The sequence below is a fragment of the Bubalus bubalis genome, chromosome 4 (genome assembly GCF_019923935.1).
Source record: "Bubalus bubalis isolate 160015118507 breed Murrah chromosome 4, NDDB_SH_1, whole genome shotgun sequence".
Lineage (NCBI taxonomy): Eukaryota > Metazoa > Chordata > Mammalia > Artiodactyla > Bovidae > Bubalus > Bubalus bubalis.
Window position 1 is genome coordinate 13,629,659 of NC_059160.1, and position 15,729 is coordinate 13,645,387.

The window sequence follows — 15,729 nt, forward strand, 5'->3', positions numbered from 1 at the left end:
CGTCATTTACCAGTGATCTGGCACCATCATGGACTTCTTGGTGGCTCAGATGGTAGAGAGCCTGCCTGCAATGCATAAGACCCAGGTTGGGTCCCTGGGTCGGGAAGAACCCCTGGAGAAGGGCATGGCTACCCACTCCAGTATTCTTGCCTAGAGAATCCCATGGACAGAGGAGCCTGGTGGGCTATCGTCCATGGGGTTGCAAAGAGTCTGATATGACTGAGCGACCAACACTTGGATCATCAGACTTGTATTCATTGACTTCCAACCCTGCACCCTGAATCCGTTCCCTGATTAATGCATCTTATGAGCAGCCCCTGGGGGCAAAGGGGCACTGCTGGGCTGCTCTGTGCCCCACCTGGGGGATATGTCTCACGGGATGGGTCCTAATGAGGACATTGTGGTGTGTGAAAAAAGCAAGGCCTCTGCTGGACACCCCGGCTCCCCACCTCACATTTTGCAGTTGAGAAAATGGACGATCAGAGAGGCTAGGAGATTTGCATGAGGGCATGGAGAAGGAAATGGCAACCCACTCCAGTGTTCTTGCCTGGAGAATCCCAGGGATGGGGGAGCCTGGTGGGCTGCCATCTATGGGGTCGCACAGAGTCGGACACGACTGAAGTGACTTAGCAGCAGCAGCAGCTGGCTAGTAAAAGATGGCACTGGGATTCCAACGTCAGCCTGTTTCATGAATCAGGAAATCCCATGTTTCTTTCTGCTTCATGAGAGCTTCAGTAGGTGGGGATGGGAGGAAGGAGAGAGACGGCTTTATAGCTATGGGGCGGGATGGAGCCGAGGCAGTGGGTAGAAATGGGGACGGTGGAGGAGAGAGTTCTTAGGAGATGCTGAGGCTCAGAGAGAAGGGAGGAGAGCAGATACAGAAGAGTCAGGAATCTGGGTTCTAGTCCTGGCCCGACAGGAGTCTAGCTGTGTGACTTCGGAGAAGTTTCTTACCTTCTCTGAGCTTTACTTTTCCTAACCCTAAATTGGGACCTGTGCACATTAGATGGTGTGAAGGACCGTTTGGCACCTTGTGAAACTCTTCACCAGGCAAGCACCTCTCCTGTCGTCAGACCAGGGAACACAAGCTGCCGATCACCCTCTAGGACTCAGGGGGGCCCAGGGACTTCTGGGGGGGTCCCGCTGCTGGCCCTCACGTTTCGCTCTGTCCCCACAGGGTGGGAGAACGTCTATGGCTTTGACATGACTTGTATTCGGGACGTTGCCATGAAGGAGCCCCTGGTGGACATCGTGGATCCAAAGCAAGTGGTGACCAACGCCTGTTTAATAAAGGTCTGCAGATGCATCCTGTGTGGGCCTGGGGGTGAGGGAAGCCTACTGTGCCACCTGGATGCTCAGGCCTGGGGTCAAAGCTACGCGGGCTCCTGCAGAGCCCCAGGCTGTGAGGCATGGCCACCTCGGCTGGCCGGAGCCTCCAGCAGCCCAGGGTGACCAACGAGAGTAGGCACTGGCCCTGAGCAGAGCTATCGAAAGAGGGCCAGTGGACTCCACGGTGGCACAGCTGGGGGGTGGTCAGTGCGTGTCTCCTGGTGATGTGAGCGGGGGTGTGTGTAGGGGGAATGGGAGCATCAGAGAGAGAAGTCCTGGAGGCTTAGGTCGGGGGAAGCCCCCCCATTCGGAGCAGGATGGCGGCTTTAGGGAAGAAATCCCAAACCTCAATCGGCTATGCAGTCAGCGTCACACTCCCCCGCTTCCAAGCATACCTGTGACGTGGCCGGGCAGAGCTCACCGCATCCTGGGCTCCCTGGTTTGTACACGGCTTCACATCTTGTCCTCCACGGCTTTCCGTCTTCAGTGCAGATGGAGAACTGCCCACCAGGGTCCTCCCCCAGGGCATTCCTATTACTAAATATCAAAACTCGCCAACTGTGCTGTGTGCGTGTACACTCAGACCCCATAGACTGTAGCCCGCCAGGCTCCGTGGTCCACGGGATTCTCCAGGCAAGAACACTGGAGTGGGTTGCCATTTCCTCCTCCAGGGGATCTTCCAGACCCAGGGATCGAACCGGCATCTCTTGTGTCTCCTACATTGGCAGGTGGATTCTTTACCACGAGTGCCACCTGGGAAACCCCTTTCGCGAGGGTACCAATAAAAGCGCTCCGTGACCTCCCCACCCTTCCAGCCCCACACTCCCCCCGGAGGTGACCACTGTCCACACAATGGGTTAACCTTTCCAGCCCTTTGTCTAAGTATCTGCATTTACACATGCTGATCTGTCCTCCAGACCCAAGGCGAACTCCTGGTACTTGACTGCTTTCTTAAAGTCCGGAAAGCCATCCGTTTCACAGGGTTCAAGTTCACTTTTTAATCTAAGAATCTGGGTTCATTGTGTATCCAGGTTCATTGTGTCAGTTGTCTTGGGCCCTCCCCCCAGCCCTCATTTTGCTGAAACACACCTGCCCGCTCTGGTCCAGTGAGCATCGCTGCAGTTCCAGGAGCTCTGGTGGGTGGGACAGGGAAGAGCCCAGGGCCACTGGGGGAAGGGGAGGTTCCTGCAGGGTGAATGCAAACCTCTGCTTTGTCCAGGCGAGAGCAGTCAGTCCCCAGTCCGTGGTCACTGTGTTCCTCATAAGGAACCTTTGTCATCTTGGATTTAGAAGGGACCCTGGAGGACAAATAAAACTAGGCGAACCTCATACAGGTCCCATCAGATAAAGGATGCTTCCCTCTCATCCTGCCTGAGAGCCTTGGCCTCGCGCTGGAGGGTTTTGCCACCTGTTACCTCGGCCGGTTCCGAGTCCAGGCAGGACTGACGATGAGCAGACGTCCTTTTATTTCTTCCCACCAGCCCCTCTGTCCATGAAGCTTCTCCCTTCTGGCGCTCCAAACAAGGTCCAGCGAACTATCATGTGCTTAGTTGCTCTGTCCTGTCTGACTTTTTGCGACCCCATGAACTGTGGAGCCGTGGGGGTCTACAGGGCAGACTCCTCCGTCCATGGGATTCTCCAGGCAAGAATACTGGAGTGGGTAGGCATTCACTTCTCCAGGGGACCTTCCCAACCCAGGGACTGGACCTGGGTCTCCTGCATTGCAGGCGGATTCTTTACCACCTGAGCCACCAGGGAAGCCCAGGTCCAGCAAAATACACTGCAGATAATTCACCCATGGTGCAAAACATTCCTGCAAATATTGTAGTATGAGTGGAAATAGCCTGGTGCCATTGAATTTGCCCAAATGGCACACGGCAGCTGCATGGAGCCATTAAGCATTTTCCCACAGGGGATGAAATTCCTTCCCAGGTCACTCTCTGCCCCTACCGGGCAGGGGTGGCCACAGCCCTTGTGCACGCCCACTGCTGGTCCTGGACTGGCCTGCTCTGTCTCCCCTCCTTCCTCTCCCCCTCCCAGCCAGGAACAGGCCAGGGTCTCTCCTGAGTGCAGCCTGGGGCTGGGGGCATGGCAGAAACTGGAGCTCGGGGCCCTCCCCGGCCAGTCACTTTCCTTCCTGTGCTCTCTGAGAAGGGCAAGGTCGGCTGTGTTTGCTTCCGCCACCAGGAGAGCCATCCATCAGCTCTTTCTAATGTGCTCAGCACTGTCTTCCCGGGTCTGTTGGGAAAACAGTTGCCCTTCTTCACACACTTAATTGCTATTTTCATCACTATTAACGTTGCGGCTTGTGACACTTGATGATAATTAAGACTCTGTTTTGACCAGCCTTCTGCTCTGAGACGTCCGTTTGTAACATGACTTAGTGGGGACAGCAGCGGCCTGGCTCCTCAGAGTCACCGATGCCTGCGGAGCCCTGCGCCTGGTGGGGTGGCCTGAGGCCTCGTCAGGGGTCCCCCCGGGGTCTCAGAGCTACTGCTGCTGCTGCTGCAGAAAGAGGAAGCTTTCTGGCAGAGGGATCAGGGCTCTGGGGGGCAGGTGATGGGTCTGACTCTGGAGACTTTGAGTCTAAGAGGAGGGGGGATCCGACCCAGAGGGCCTTGTGTCTCTGAGGCACAGATGGCAGGCGGGGGAGGGGCACTCCAAAAGAGCAGCTGCCCCTCTGTCTTGCCCATTTTAATGTATATCAGACTTTCAGTCTGGACGGCTTTTGTTCTGCAGAGGCCCCTGTTTAGAGGCAAATGTCCAGAGGACCTAGAGAATGCTGCCAGAGCACTGGTGGCTGACATTTTGATGATGGACATCTGAGACCCCCATAGAGACAGAATCCCTGATAGATGGGGTGGTGTGTGTGGGTGTGTGTGTGTGTGTGTGCACGCGTGCATATGCGTGCATGTGTGCTCTTGTGCACGCTGAGAGTGGTGAGGAAGTGAAGGGAGGCCAGAGAAGGAAGAAACCAAGTCCAGGTGAGTCACACAGCATACTTCCCAGGTTGCTCTCTGTGTCCAGGCCCAGAGGCTGGGATATTTATAGGTGAGTCCTAGAAAGTTCTGGAAGGCTTTAGATCCAGGGAGCGGCATAGTCTGAATCCATCTTAGCTTGGTGGGTTGGTCTGAACCCACTTCAATATTCTTGCCTGGAGCATCTCGTGGACAGAGGAGCTATTCTTGCCTGGAGCATCTCGTGGACAGAGGAGCGGCAGGCTACAATCCATGGGGTCACATGGAGTCGGGCACAACTGAGCACACACAAAAGCACACTGAAGGGGAGGCCTGGGGGTGGGTGGGAGGGAGAGTCGTCAGGCGGGAAGACAGTGTTAGGAGGAAAATGATGAGTTTTAGGGGCCAGGTCACACACCGAGGGTGCGCGGACCATCACGTCCAGTCCCCGTGTCTAACGAGCCCTGGTCTAATGGTGGGGACAGGGGCAGAGGCGGTGAGACCGCTGAGCTGAGCCAGAAGCAGTGTACAAAGACCAGGCTGGGCTGGTGGCCAAGGGCACAGGGACAGGGACAGGGACTTTGGGAGGAGCCTGGAGACAGGTGGGCTGGTCCCAATGGAGAAAGAGATGGAGAAGCTAGTGAGTGTAGACACCATGAGCCCAGCCCTGGAGACTGAGCTGAAGCCCCCAACAAAAACCCAGTTAAGCTCCAGTGCTCTGAGAGTTGTTGGGTTGGAGGGACCTCCAGACACGTGCACAGGAGGGATGTCCAATGGTGTGAGCTGACAGGTGCTGGAGCTAGACAGGCTTCCCCGATGGGGCAATGGCCCAAGCTCACAGGGTGACATAGAATGAAGGACACCCCCCGCCACCACACCCCCGGCCCCTGCACTCTGGTCCCAGGTGGAAAGGACAAAGATTCTGAGAGCGGCTCAGTGGAGGAGGGGCTTGCCTGCCTAAAGGCAGTAAGAGCCAGCAGGGTGGTCCTTGAGGTCAGAGGCTGCTAGAAGTGGGGCTTCCCAGGCATCACAATGGTGAAAAAGTCCGCCTGCCAGTGTAGGAGATGCCTGCTCGATCCCTGGGTCAGGAGGCAAATGAGCCCACACACAGCACACAGCTGCTAGAAGTAGGTCCCCACTAGAAGGGACCCCCTAGGCTAGAAGTTGTGGCCAACTCTTCCCAGCCCCATGGACTGTAGCCCACCAGGCTCCTCCGTCCAGGGACTTTCCCAGGCAAGAATACTGGAGTGGGTTGCCACTTTCTCCTCCAGGAGATCTTCCCGACCCAGGGATCGCACCTGTGTCTCTTATATCTCCTGCATTGGCAAGCGGGTTATTTACCACTAGCTCCACCTGGGAAGCCCCAGCAAGGAGGGAGAAGGAGATGAAATCATGACTTAGGAAAGGCCGTTTACACAGAAGAGAAAGTTGGGGGAGCAGGAGTGGGCATTGGCTTGTTCTGTGGGTGAAAGATACAGAGGCTGGTTTTGAAGCAGGACCTACTGACTGGAGATGTCAGGGAGGACTGGCCACCTGGTAGGCAGTGAGCAAATCCTGCCTGGGGGTGGTCAGGTGTCCAGGGCCACTAACTTCCTGGGGATGCTCTTAGGGCTCACGCATTCCCAGGGTAACAGGGGACCAGCTTTCTGACTCTGCTGGATTCTGGATGCCTGACCTGGCCTCACAAGGACCTTTAGTCTTTGTTCCCCATCCCTAGGCTCTAGAAGCATAGCATGGCTTATCTGAAGTGATGTCACCAACATCATGGGCCCCCGCAGTCCCCAACACCTACAGTCACTCCCTCTTCCCAACCAACAGGTCATCGGGTGTTGAAGCTGCCACCCTGCACCGTAATAGCACTCTGGGCTGGCCGCTGACTTGGCCTCGCCTCTGCCTCTGTCCACCCTGTGGAGGCAGGACTTGGTTTTGAAGGTCCGGGGATTCCTTTCTTCATCCTAGAAACCTGTAGAGATAAAAGCCTCTTTGTCTTTCCTCCCCCCTCCCCTGAGACCCCTCTCTCCTACTTATTCCCAGCATCTTCCATCATCTGGGGCTCAGGCACACCCTTGGGAACCATTTCCAGGCACACAGGTGTCTGTCTGGCTTGCACAGAGCTTTCAGGACAGAGGTCCCTACTGTGCAACCCAGCAGTTAGACCTCACCAAGAGTGGTCTGGATGCCTGGGGAGCTTTGTCCTGTCTTACTGGAGCTGGCCCACATCAGGTCAGCATCCTTTGCACAGAGAGAACACCACACTGCAAACCATCATTCATGACTCCTGCTGCCACCCAAGATTGATTTTCAGTCACTTCCCGGCTGAAACGGTTAGAGTTATCAGTTCCTTGTGTTCTCCATTCCCAGCTAGAACTGAAAAAGTCTCGCCTCTTATTTCCCCTTTTTATGTATTTAACTGTCCGGCTGGTGATAAATGGTCAGCAGACTTCCCTTGGCTCAGCCTGTGATCGTGTGGGCTCGATTCTCAGTGCCTCCTGTCGATGGGAAATGAGTAGTCAGCTCTGCTGGAACCCAGGAGGGCTTGATGGAGCAGGTGGCTGCTTTAATGCAGTGGCTCTGGGGCGCCCCACCTCCCTACCCTACCCCTTGGAATTTGCCCCCCAGTACGAGGCTTCCCAGGTGGCGCTAGTGGTTAAGAACCCACCTGGCAGCACGTGAGACCTGAGTTGGATCCTTGGATCCTGGAGGAGGAAATGGCAACTCACTCCAGTATTCTTGCCTGGAGAATCCCATAGACAGAGGAGCCTGGCAGGCTACAGTCCATGCGATTGCAAAGAGTCGAAGAGGACTGAGCAACTGAGCATGCACACATGCATGCACTGAGCAGACTCCACCCTAGAAAGGATGGGGAGGGTGGTGGGTGGGCCTGGGACGTGGTCCCAAGAAATGTGACACCCAGGGGAGTCTGCGGTCTATAGTCTCCCTGGGGGATGAAGCCTCAGGCGGGACCCAGACCCGGAAGAGGTGCTGACCTGCACTCTCTCTCCTCTGGACTGCAGGAGGTGGACATTTACACGGTGAAGACGGAGGAGCTGTCCTTCACGTCTGCCTTCTGCCTGCAGGTACAGCGCAACGATTACGTCCACGCCCTGGTCACCTATTTCAATATCGAGTTTACCAAGTGCCACAAGAAAATGGGGTTTTCCACAGGTGAGCCTCCTGCTGGCCTTCCACACCCACCCGGCCTGGTGCCCAGGCTCTGTAGGATATGATCTCCCCAGCCTGGACATGGGGCAAGGGCCGGGGGGCATCAGCCAGGGATCCTCACTTGGCACCTCGCAAGCCTCTCCAGTCCTGGAGGAATGCCACAGTTCTGGCTGCTAGAGAAGAAGGTAAAAAACTGTAGCAGCTGTGGCCAGCGCTGAGAGCCAGTGTCGGGTGGGCAGGGGCAGGTGCTGGGGCTGCCTTTTTGAATGCACGCTTATTCATTTAGTGTTTCCTGAGCACCTCCTGTGTGCAGGAGAGGGTATGGAGGGGAGTGAGACTTTCTTGTGGCAAAGAGCAGGCAAGAGATTTACCTTAATTCCTCACAGGAGGGCTTCTTCCAGAGGTGATGCTCCTGACCATCAAGTGGAGTCCTCTGGTTTCCATCAGCCAGGCCAGCCCTGGTGCCTCCTCATCCCGGGAAAACCAGAGGACCCTGGTCCCAGTCATTATCAGCCGCTCCCCTCCCTTCAGCCCACAGGGAATAGGATATTTCACCTGGACCTTGACAGATGGGTGGGACTCAGCCTTTCAGTGGTGAGGGGTGGGGCAGTGGGGCTGAGGAGGAGCCTGCTGGAGGATCATGGCTGTGACTGGAGGCCAAGGGTGGAGCCACATTGCTGTTTCTCCCTCTTCCATCCCTGGGATATGCCTCCCGCAGGGCCCGCCCACCCTGCTGCCGGAGATGAGAAAGTCAGGGGGCAAGGGTTCTCTGGAAAGAGTTCTGTGTCTCTAATGCCTGGGCTCCAGCATTGTAGCTAGCTCCCAGCTGGGGTCTTTCTTTCCCTGAGATGGTCTGTTTCTGGTGGATGTCAGCATAGGGTTTTGATCCAGCGTGTAAGAGATGTCTTACCATCTTTACCAGCTGGCATGGGTTTGGCAGTCGGGTTTACTCAGACCCTCTGCACTCTGACCACCGAGGAAAGAGTATTTCCTCTTTGTGTTTAGGGACCCCAGATGCACAGAAATAGATTAATCCTGATTCATGGCTCATGACATACTGCCACACGCGGTTCACTTTTTGCTTACGTTTTAATTAATACAGCAAACACTCGTGAACTTGCCACCTAGCTCAGTAACTAGATTGTAAATAAAGTATTATTAATTCGAATGAAATAGTGACTAGAAATAAGTTTATTTTAGTAGAATGTAAATGTATTAGTTAATATCATGAGATAAACTATTGTTAATTAGAATATAAATATTAAACTGAAATACATTATTAACAAGCATAATACAATAAGGTTTATAATTAATAAATGTAAGTCAATTAATTCAGGGGGCTTCCCAGGTGGCTCAGTGGTAAAGAATCTGCCTGCCAAGCAGGAGACATGGGTTCGCTCCCTGGGTCAGGAAGAGCCCCTGGAGTAGGAAGTGACCTGCTCCAGTATTCTTGCCTGGAAAATTTCATGGACAGGGGAACCTGGTGGGCTACAGTCCACGAGGTCGCAGAGTTGGACATGACTGATAACACAGGAGATTAAATTAATTCAGAGTCACAAAATAAATCCCTGTGAGCTTACTACCTAACTCAAGGATGTCAATGCTATCCACATCTTTGCATCTGCCTGGATGGTCCCCTTATCCCATTCCCCACATCGCCTCCAGATGAACATTATCCTGAATTTTGGGTTAATTATCCCCTGATATTTTTAAAAAGTTGTTTTATGTGTATGTATAGGCCTAAATAAGGTATTGTTTGGTCTCAGCTAGCTTTGAACTTGAGCCGAAACGCAGGTTGTTCTAAGTGGTTCCTCCCCATGGGCCCCCGGGGGCTGGAGCTGCTCCAGGAGACACACTGGAAAGCACATCTCGTTGTGCAGCTTGGAAACCATCCCTGCTAATGGCTCTGCCCGCGTCTTCCCCCCGAAGCTCTGGGCAGAAGCTGTTGCAAACGGGCACAGCCACGCAGGGCTCTGGGCTGTGCCAACCAGCCGGCGGGCCTAGCGGCCCTGCCCCCTGGACATATCCTCTGCGGGTGGGGTGGAATATGTGAACTGGGCCGCTTGGGGAGACTGTGTGGGTGGATGGGCGGTGCTGAGTGGAAGCAACCTGGGGTTAAGTACTAGTTTTTCCAGGAATCAGCAAGGGAGGGCGGCCGGCAGTGGAGATAAATCTGAGTGAGTCCCTTTCTGGGCCTTGGGCTCATTATGAGTGAAATGGCCCGGATGGACTTCAATGGCCTGGCAGCTGCTTTCCCATCTTGGCTACCCTGTGACACTGAGTCAGCTTCCCAGGTCAAAGAAGCTTCTTCATGCATAGTCTTGAATTCTCTGAAAAGCTTGTGAAAACCCTAGGGAATAGAATTACAAATTTACAGCTGAAGAAGTATTAAATTCCAGAAAGAACTACCATCCCCTTAATCACTGGCAAGAGACCAGAAGGCAGGATTTCACTCTGACTCCAAAAGCACCAGGAAAAATCTTCCTGTGAGAGGGCCCTCTGTTCGTACCCACCGGCTCCTGTGTGCCCCACTCCCAGCCTCTGTCACAACCACTCACAACTCCCACTGGACGTTATGGCCAGCTACCCGAGTGTCTTCTCACATAGGCTGTTGGATCTCGTGGGGCAAGGCTGTACTGGCTGCTGTTCCCCACTTTTAGGACCATGTCAAGCATATGATAAGCATCCTGAGTGGATGTCTGCTGAATGAATGAGCGAATGCATGAATGAGGGAGTGAATGCATGAATGAGGGAGTGAATGCATGAATGAATGAGCGAATGCATGAATGAGGGAGTGAATGACAGTATCATTATAATGGAAATTTAAAAGCCACTGATATGGCCTTGACAGTTGTAGTTGGGGCTGGGAGGGAGGGAAAAGCCCGTTCACTGACCACATCTCCGGATGTCGTGGTCCACAGTGATGCTGAGAGCTCACCTTTGTGCACAGCAATTCTCTGGGGAATCAATCCTAGAACATTCCAGACCAAGTGTGGCAGCCCTGCTTTACAAACCAGAGCCATAGTTGATGGATAAATGACATGACATACCGCTTTCCACAAAGAGTCAATAACCACTGATCTGGGCCTGATATGTTATATGAATATATCTGTATTTAAGGTGACCATGCAATTCATCTTTCAATTGAGGACAGCTTGAGAGTAAAGAGGAGAGCTCTTGATAATTACACTGGGAACATGGACCTGGGCGCAACAGGAGATGGTCACACTCGGTCTTCCCCCGCTTCCCATCATCTAATCCTCACAGTCCCTCAGGAGATAAACCTTCTGCAGATGTAGAACGTGAGTGCCAGAGTCCCAGTGCAGGAGGAGGCTGGACACTGGGCCTCCTGTTGCCTCATTAAATGTCCTTTTCACTGATACCCACCCAACAGATGTATAGGGTGTGAAGGACTGGATCTGCACAGCCGTTGAGGCCTTGGTTGTGTATCTACATGAGATTTTTATGTCTTGGCAAATCTGCCCCCTTCTCACACCCTAGAATTACTGATTTCAAATCCCTAGGACCAGAGTCAAAACATCTACATTGCAATCAGCTTCTCCTGGAGACCCTGATGGAGGCCCCAGATTGAAAAAACTGCTTTAGACAATGAGTCCGTGGACCCATTACAGAAATGAGATGTTTGGGGAAGTTGTTAACCTTTTAATGTTGATGTTGAGGGAAAAAAATCCCTTTCTTCCAACTCAAGGCTGGCACGTTTTGGGGGGGCCAGCATCAGAGGCGGATGGTCTGGGCTCGCTGGCAGGCAGATCTGAGTCAGTGAAGTCTCTGGGAGTCTCCCAGGGCATCTGATTAGGAGACAGAGGAAGCTGCTGGAATCTCCTTGCCTGAAGGTCTCTAAGAACAGGAGAGGCACCTGTCTGGGCTGGCGTGGGTGGCAGTGGCGGCGAGAGTGCTATCACTCACTCACTGCCAATCTCTGCACACCCCGGAAACTATCTTTTGACAATTCGTTTAGGTGCCACTGGCAGAGAAGGTACTGGGAACAGTTGGACTTTGCCCATGGACAGCAGTATGCCTTGGAGGCCAGGAAGGCTGGACGTGTTTGGAGATTCACAATCTGAGCAGCACAGACTCCATGTTCATGATTCTCCTTCAAGCCCTTCCAAATGCTCAGGCTGCTTCCCCTCCCCATGACCTTGACTTTGCATCGATTTCCCAAACACACACATTGAAGGCTACTCAGATCTGTATTCAAAGCACTGACATTTGATCAAGCTAGTCTATTACGAAGGACACAGACAGACTCTTCACCACCATTAAAATAGATCCTGAGGGTTGAATGATCTTGGTCCCACTGGGGGTGCGATAAATCTCCAGGCAGGCTGTGTGTGAATTCCTTCAGGCTGGACCACCAGTGGCCGGTACGACTGAGGGACAGCCCCAGTTCTGCCTGCGAATTAAAACTCTGCCTTCTGATGATGTCCAGGGCCTAGCCTTTGTTCTGCCTCCAGAGCCATCCATAAGGCCACAGACTTTTCTTGTGACAGCCTTTGAAATATTTAAAACTCCTCCCCAAGGCTTCCCACCTTCAGCTCTGGTTGTAAGGCAAGAGAATGAATCAGTGTTCATGAGTCACGCCTCCTGGTGGAGGAAGGTAAGAGCCTGCAGAACAAGAGGAACTGGCTGTAAGATGTATTCTTCTACAACCCTTTGGTTCTAAAGTCTCAAAGTTGCTGAACATCTCTGGGTACCTTGAAGCCTCACACCAGACCCCCTCTGGCTTTTTACTATCGGTCATGTATTCGGTGCTCACAGACCTAGCAAGTGTGGTGATGGGCTCCAAGGGTGTAATAGTAATAGTCCATCAGACCTCTGTCCTGATGGAGGTTGCAGTCTTGTGGAGACTACAGAAAGTAAAAAGAGACAGAGATGGTTATGCAGCGGTGTGGCCCCTACAGTAATCACACAGGCTCAGGACGCCCTTAATCCAGCTGGGTGGTCAGGTGAGGCTCTCCCGAGAATTGACCTTGGAGGATGAGGAAGGGAGAGGCTGGTGGTTAAGGAAGGAAGAGTGTCCGAGGGACGGCAGCGGCTGGGACAGGACCCCTCATCTAGTCGTAGAATTTGTCATGAGCCCAGAGGATGGATGGGATTTCATGGGAGGTACGAGCGTCAGTGTGACTTTGGTTCATGCATGAGGTATGAGCTGTGGACCAGCATTGGGTCAGTAGAAGGAAAATCATTCTGAATTTTTACCCTATCTGGGTAGGAAGGCTCGGCCGAAACCCCACAGCAGGCCTGAGCCAAGGGTAGCAGGATGGGTTATAGAAGGGATCCCCAACCTCTGGGGTGTAATGCCTGATGATCTGAGGTGAGCCAATGTAATAAAATAGAAATAAAGTGCCTAAGAATGTAGGGCACTGAAATCATCCTGAAGCCACCCCCCACCCCCGGTTTGTGGACAAATTATCTCTCACGAAACCAGTCCCTGATGCCAAAAAGGTTGGGAACCACTGATCTAGGACAGAGAGGCAGGCAGAGAAAACTATTTGTAGGGCTGGAATATCCATGAAATTGGGGAAACTGGTTTAGCCGTGGAGTTGGTGTGAGTGGTGTCATTTAACAGGAGACCGGATGGACTGCCCTCTGTATCTCTCCCCTATATTTGTCTGCAAGTCTTCACTCTGTTGAACCAATGAAACAGCAGCATTTTGAGATTCATTTGTGTTAATACCACCCTTGGTATGACCTTGTAATGTCAGTTGATTTCTCCTCTGGTTCTCCACTAAGATCCTCAGTCTGGAGGGCATGGGGAGTCGATGACAAGTTGAGCCCCTGGGCTGAGTGGGGAGGCCTGCCAGAACTTGGGCGCCTGACCCAGTGAGAGGGCTGGGCAGGGTGTTCAGCATGTCGCAGAAGAAACCCAGCAGCTTCCAGGTGGGGTCCCAGCCCTTCTGGAGACATCTCTCTCTCTCTTTTTAAAAAATACTTATTTATTTGACTGCACCAGGTCTTAGTTCAGCACGTGGGATTTTTAGCGGCAGCATGGAGGATCTAGTTCCCTGACTAGGAGTTGAACCCTGGCCCCCTGCACTGGGGGCTTTCCTGGTAGCCCAGCTAGTAGAGAGTCCACCTGCAGTACAGGAGACCCTGTTTCGATTTCTGGGTCAGGAAGATCCGCCAGAGAAGATAGGCTACCCACTCTAGTATTCTAGCCTGGAGAATTCCATGGACTGTATAGTCCATGGGATCGCCAAGAGTCGGACCCAGCTGAGTGACTTTCACTTTCCCCTGCACTGGGAGCGCAGAGGTCTTAGTCAGTGGACCACCAGGAAAGTCCCTGGAGGCATCTCCTGTGATTCTCCCTTCTCTCCCTCAGCCCCTGATGCCCCCTACACCCACTGGAAGCAGACCGTCTTCTACCTGGAAGATTATCTCACTGTCCGGAGAGGGGAGGAGATCTACGGGACTATATCCATGAAGCCAAATGCCAAAAACGTGGTGAGTGCTGGGGGAGCTGGGGGTTTGGAGGGGGAGGTGGCGCAGAGAGGAGGAGGGACGTGGAGGGGTTTCCCCCACTGGCTGGCAGGGACCTGGGCACCTTGTACACAATCAGGAAAGTTACAGGGGAGGTGTTAGAGAGGCAGGTGTGGCACCCTAGAAACACCCAACCTGGACCCCTTAAAACTGGAGCATTGGAGCCCTCCTGCAGGGCCCCCTGGGACTCTCCCCACCATGAGGGCAGCTTCCAGCCCTTGATGAGAGGGGTTCCGTGAGCAGAGACTGTGGCCATGGGTTTCACCTCGTTTGGGATGAGCTGAGCCAGGAAACCACCGTGTCTGGTGGCCTGGAAGACAAGTTCGCATTCCTCCAGTTGGCCTGGTGGGCTGGATGGTGTGGTTCTCTCTGGGCCCGCCCCCTCACTCCCCGGGTGCGGTGCGGGCACTTGGCCCTGCAAATGCCAAGGTTGGGGGTGGGGGAGGGGGTTGTCTGGGGCCTCTTCCTCTGAGAAGCAACCGCTCCACTCCTCCCGAGTTGAAACCGGAGGGGACATTTCTATATTCTCACAGGAAAGATTTAGGTTAGAAACCAACGACTTTCCCAAGAGGATAATGAGGCTCCGGAAGAGGCTCGTGAGGGCTGTTTGTGGGGTGTCCTGAGCCGGAAACTCTTAGCAGCTCAGATGCGCGCGGCCCTCCGCCTGCGGGGAGGGGCGTGGTCCCAGGGCTCCTTGGTGCTGACGCCTCGACTCCTCCTCCTTTGCAGCGAGACCTCGATTTCACAGTAGACTTGGATTTTAAGGGACAGCTGTGCGAAACATCTGTATCTAATTACTACAAAATGCGTTAGCACACGTGGGAGGCTGCAGAGAGCGAGCGAGCGAGCCAGCCCGGAAACTCGCCTCCATCTGCGGCTCGACCACCAGGGACCCTGTTTGCAGGACGACACGATCCATCCTGGAGTGCCCTCGAGACTGGTGAACTCCGCCGGCCTCCCGAGGGCCCTGCCCCTGGACCAAGGGCCCCCAGCCCCTCGGCTCTGCTCTGGGGGGCCCTTCTCAGAGGCTCTGTTTTCCCGACCTTGAGCCACGGCCAGCGCAGCAGCCGGGCCCCAATGGAGGAGTCCACGCGTGTCTCCATCGTCCTCCTTAACCGTGACTCTCGGATCCTCAAGTTTTGCATGCTGCAGGCATCTAGGTCAGATTGCTTCTCTAGAACCTGGAGACTAGTGTCTTTGATAGCATAAGCCAGACTCTACGCGCGTGCGGCGGTGCGCGTGCGCGTGCGCGGACACCATCCCGGTTAGTTACTTAACCCCGCGCACCTGTATGTGTGTGCAGATACAGTCAAGCGGGTGACGTCCGTGTTCATCACAGGAGTGTGTGTGCGTGTGTGTGTGTGCGCGTGCGTAGAATATATATTACTCTCAGAGGAGATTCTGTTGCTTTCCAATAGAAATTTGTTTTGTGATTCTCTCCCGTCCCCGGCCCTTCCCAGCTATGAAACGTTCTCTGTATTAGCTCCGGTCTCCTTTTGACTAGACTGTGGCTCCGAACCCTGGGCATAGGACCGCACACTCCGTGGGCGCTCAATAAATGCACACGAGAGTGAAGAGATGGGCGGCTGCATTCCTCGTGCTCTGGGGGCTTGGGGCGGGGGGTGCAGGAGGAGGTCAGAGGCCACAATGGAACAGAAGAGCCGATGGCGCTGCTCTCAAAAGGAAGGTGGCTGCTTGGTGAGGGAGCTGTAAAGCTGGGACCTGTCTGAGGGCATATCCCCTGTGACCCTCGGGGATGGGAGGAGGGTTCTGGAGTGGG

General features: G+C 54.0%; 1 protein-coding gene across 3 annotated transcripts in view; it reads left to right on the top strand.

Annotated features, from left to right (window-relative positions):
• The window catches only part of PRMT8 (protein arginine methyltransferase 8), a 70,340-nt gene extending 54,812 nt beyond the window's left edge, over nt 1-15,528 (top strand). Inside the window, exons 7-10 of one of the 3 annotated variants that reach the window (XM_025283042.3) lie at nt 1,178-1,293; nt 7,301-7,451; nt 13,792-13,913; nt 14,679-15,528. In XM_025283042.3, coding sequence (XP_025138827.2) covers nt 1,178-1,293; nt 7,301-7,451; nt 13,792-13,913; nt 14,679-14,762 — 473 coding nt within the window. In that variant the 3' untranslated portion in view covers nt 14,763-15,528. The remainder of the gene's footprint in view (nt 1-1,177; nt 1,294-7,300; nt 7,452-13,791; nt 13,914-14,678) is intronic. The other 2 variants (XM_006069016.4, XM_025283043.3) reach the window with 2 other exon arrangements.
• The last annotated feature ends 201 nt before the right edge of the window (nt 15,529-15,729 follow it).